The 2,897-nt window shown below is 47.0% G+C and overlaps 1 protein-coding gene across 1 annotated transcript; it reads left to right on the forward strand.

Annotated features, from left to right (window-relative positions):
- Window positions 1–2,275: 2,275 nt before the first annotated feature.
- H257_14203 (hypothetical protein) lies at window positions 2,276–2,669 on the forward strand (the record flags this gene model as incomplete). Its single annotated transcript, XM_009841962.1, has 2 exons — window positions 2,276–2,467; window positions 2,514–2,669. The coding sequence occupies 2 exons, from the start codon at window positions 2,276–2,278 to the stop codon at window positions 2,667–2,669; spliced, it is 348 nt and encodes a 115-aa protein (XP_009840264.1).
- Between the last annotated feature and the right edge of the window lie 228 nt (window positions 2,670–2,897).

The following is a 2,897-nucleotide window of genomic DNA, read 5'->3' on the forward strand; positions in this document are numbered from 1 at the left end:
ATCATTCCCGACAGTCATGACTTCGTAACGTACCTGAAGGACATTGCACGGCTATTTGTCATCTGTTCAGGAGAGAAATTGGGAGGAAGTCCTATGGCGTTGGTACCATCGACCACCCAATCCGTATTTTTATACTATATTGATTTTACTATGTAATTAAATTAATATTGCCTTGTCTGCCACATTTTTTGACGCATAGGTATTCACTGCATTAATGTGTATTCTGTGTGAATTGTATCTTGAGAGACAAGACTTGATGCTCCAGATTATTGTTTAAACAAATACCCTGTAAAAGTGAATATTCTATTTCAATAGTGAATATTCTATTTCAATACTTCCACCGTCTGTCTATTCAATTATGGGTGACATCGATCGTCATCGTCATTGGCCAATCGATCATCCAATCAAGGCGCGACCTTGCGGCACTATTCAGCGTCGTTTCCTGTATTACGACAAGAAGCGATCGTTGGTCGAGTTCAAGGAAGGCGATTACGTCATGTTGGCGACGCGGAACATTCCATTGAAGCACGCGCAAGTGGGGAATAAGAACGAGAAAAACAAGCTCGTGCCACGATTCATTGGAGCGTTCAAGATACTGGGAGCAGTGAACGCCAATGTTATGCAGTTGACATTGCCACGAAGCATGGGCAGGCTGCACGAAGTCTTCAATGTGAATTGCTTAAAGCACTATGCCGAAAACACAGAGCGTTTTCAACTAAGATCAATACCCAAAGAATCTTCTGTCACTCTCGACGACGCAGGGAATGAGTTGCATATCGTCGAAGCTTTGTTAAAGCAACGACAGTTCAATGCGAAGAACGAGTACTTGGTCAAGATCATTGATTGAAGACCTGCGTTCCAGGATCAAAGCTGCCAAGTCGACAACCGGGGGAGAAAGTAGTGATGTCACGACCTTTGGGTCGTAGGATTGTCGACCAGGCATACGGATTGTCGTACCGTTAACGGAAAAAATCTGCTGATCAGATCAAGATGGGTGTGACTTTTTTAGTGGTTGTTATTCTGTTATTTATGATCGAATCGCTCTATTTAAATAACAGGGGGATCAGAGCGAACGCCAACTTTCGGCAGCCAATCGAAATTCGCACTTTAGCCCAGGGGTCGCCATGATAGGCCAAATTTCCTCTAATGTACACTATAAAGCACAGGGTAGTATCATTTTGTAGTTAGTAGTTTAAGACGACAATCGAATCACTTTTCAATTTACGCTCGAAGCTCGCTACCCCTACACTTTGTGTCTAATCCGACCGTCCGCTGCTTCGACAACTTGGAATCTCTCGTACTGCGTTCATGAAGTACATACACGAACTTATTCTCACGTCGAGAAGAAGGTGGCTCTCTTCTACCTGACAAGTCTAATGCCCTTGAGTTCGATGGGTGGACGTGTAGTTCATTCAACCCATTACCTTGCTCTTGTTTGCATCCTTCCCGTCCAACGATGCTATTGTATACTCCGGATTACTAATATCTTTTACACCAATCAATGACCAAGACGCTCTAAGTGCGGCTGTCCACGTGGAGTTTACTGAGTTTGTCCTGGATTTGTATAGAAAAGTCCTGGAGCAATGTCATCGCACTTATCATAGATAACCGCTCCCCAAATATGGCTTTCATTGGATTCGCCAGTAACCGGTTCCATCTCTTTGTGTCTGACCAGCTTGTCAACCATACGACTGTTATCGACAAAGTCAACCGTACCATGACCAAGGTACGTTTTACCCTACCAATCGCTCGTCTGCGTCGTTTGATCCCCCTACGTGCTATTACTCTAAGTGCGGAACGCTGGAGGTCGACGTTAAACATGCTGAAACGGTACTTTGAGCTCAATCTATTCCTATCAGCTACTAGTATTGGTGACGACAGTATTCGTAACGGTGCGCACAGAGGAAGGTGTGTAGAATAAGGTATATTGTTAACTGAGAGAACTAGCTATCTCTGAGCTGGTTTCCTTGGCGCGCTGCTGCGCGCCAGTCATGCAATTCATGTCAAATGAATGGTGCTGCTGCGGAGGTCGCAGAGCCAGTGATTCAAGACACTTGGATTGCCAAGTGTCCTCTCGGGTCAGGATTTGAACTGGCCAATGGGATATCGTGTCCGGATTTTATCCGGACCCTGTTACATCCTCCCACACTCAAACTTGATTTCGGTATACATAGCCGAACGTGGGACAGGGATTGAGAATTCGGAACAATCGTTGGAGAATTCGGAACGACCGTTGTCGTCAGTGGTCATTGTGACAAAGCCACGAAAGCGAAGGATGAGCACCTTCGGAGCGTCGAACTGGGGCACCGCTGACGGCGGCCATGGTGGCGGAGCCCGGAACAGATGGGGACGTAGCCACGAACGTGCCACGAGCATGTTCTCCGTCGCGGAAGCGACGATGCGACGATGCGACGATGACCGAGGGCGACCATACCGGCGAAGCATGCCGGATTTCGAGGTGACCTCGGTAATTGCGGACGATGTTTTTGTCGATTTGGATTGGTCTCTCCCAGATATGGGAGATGCGGACTACCCGATGGACCGGGTTTCCGGAACGCGAGCTTTGGCTCGAAGCGCGGAAGAGTATGCTCTCATGGAGGAGTGTCGGGCTCCACGAAGCGAGTTGCTGCGGACCAGAAGTTCCTTCTGCAGAGCGCACGTATGTATAGCATTAGATATAGTATAGTCAGAGTAGTCATGCATGTAGATGTAGATAACGCCAATCAATCAGTTTTACAATTTCCTCTGCGTTATCAACTCCCTACAGTTGGTAGCACTGGTTGACAACAAGGACTTACTTCCAGGGGCATAGCTCGTAGGTTGTAAGGTTACTCTATCTAGCTCAGGCGAAGGTTCAGTTGCGACCTTTCACGGCGGCTAGTGTTGAGTTAGTGATC

Source organism: Aphanomyces astaci, assembly GCF_000520075.1.
Source record: "Aphanomyces astaci strain APO3 unplaced genomic scaffold supercont1.54, whole genome shotgun sequence".
Lineage (NCBI taxonomy): Eukaryota > Oomycota > Saprolegniomycetes > Saprolegniales > Verrucalvaceae > Aphanomyces > Aphanomyces astaci.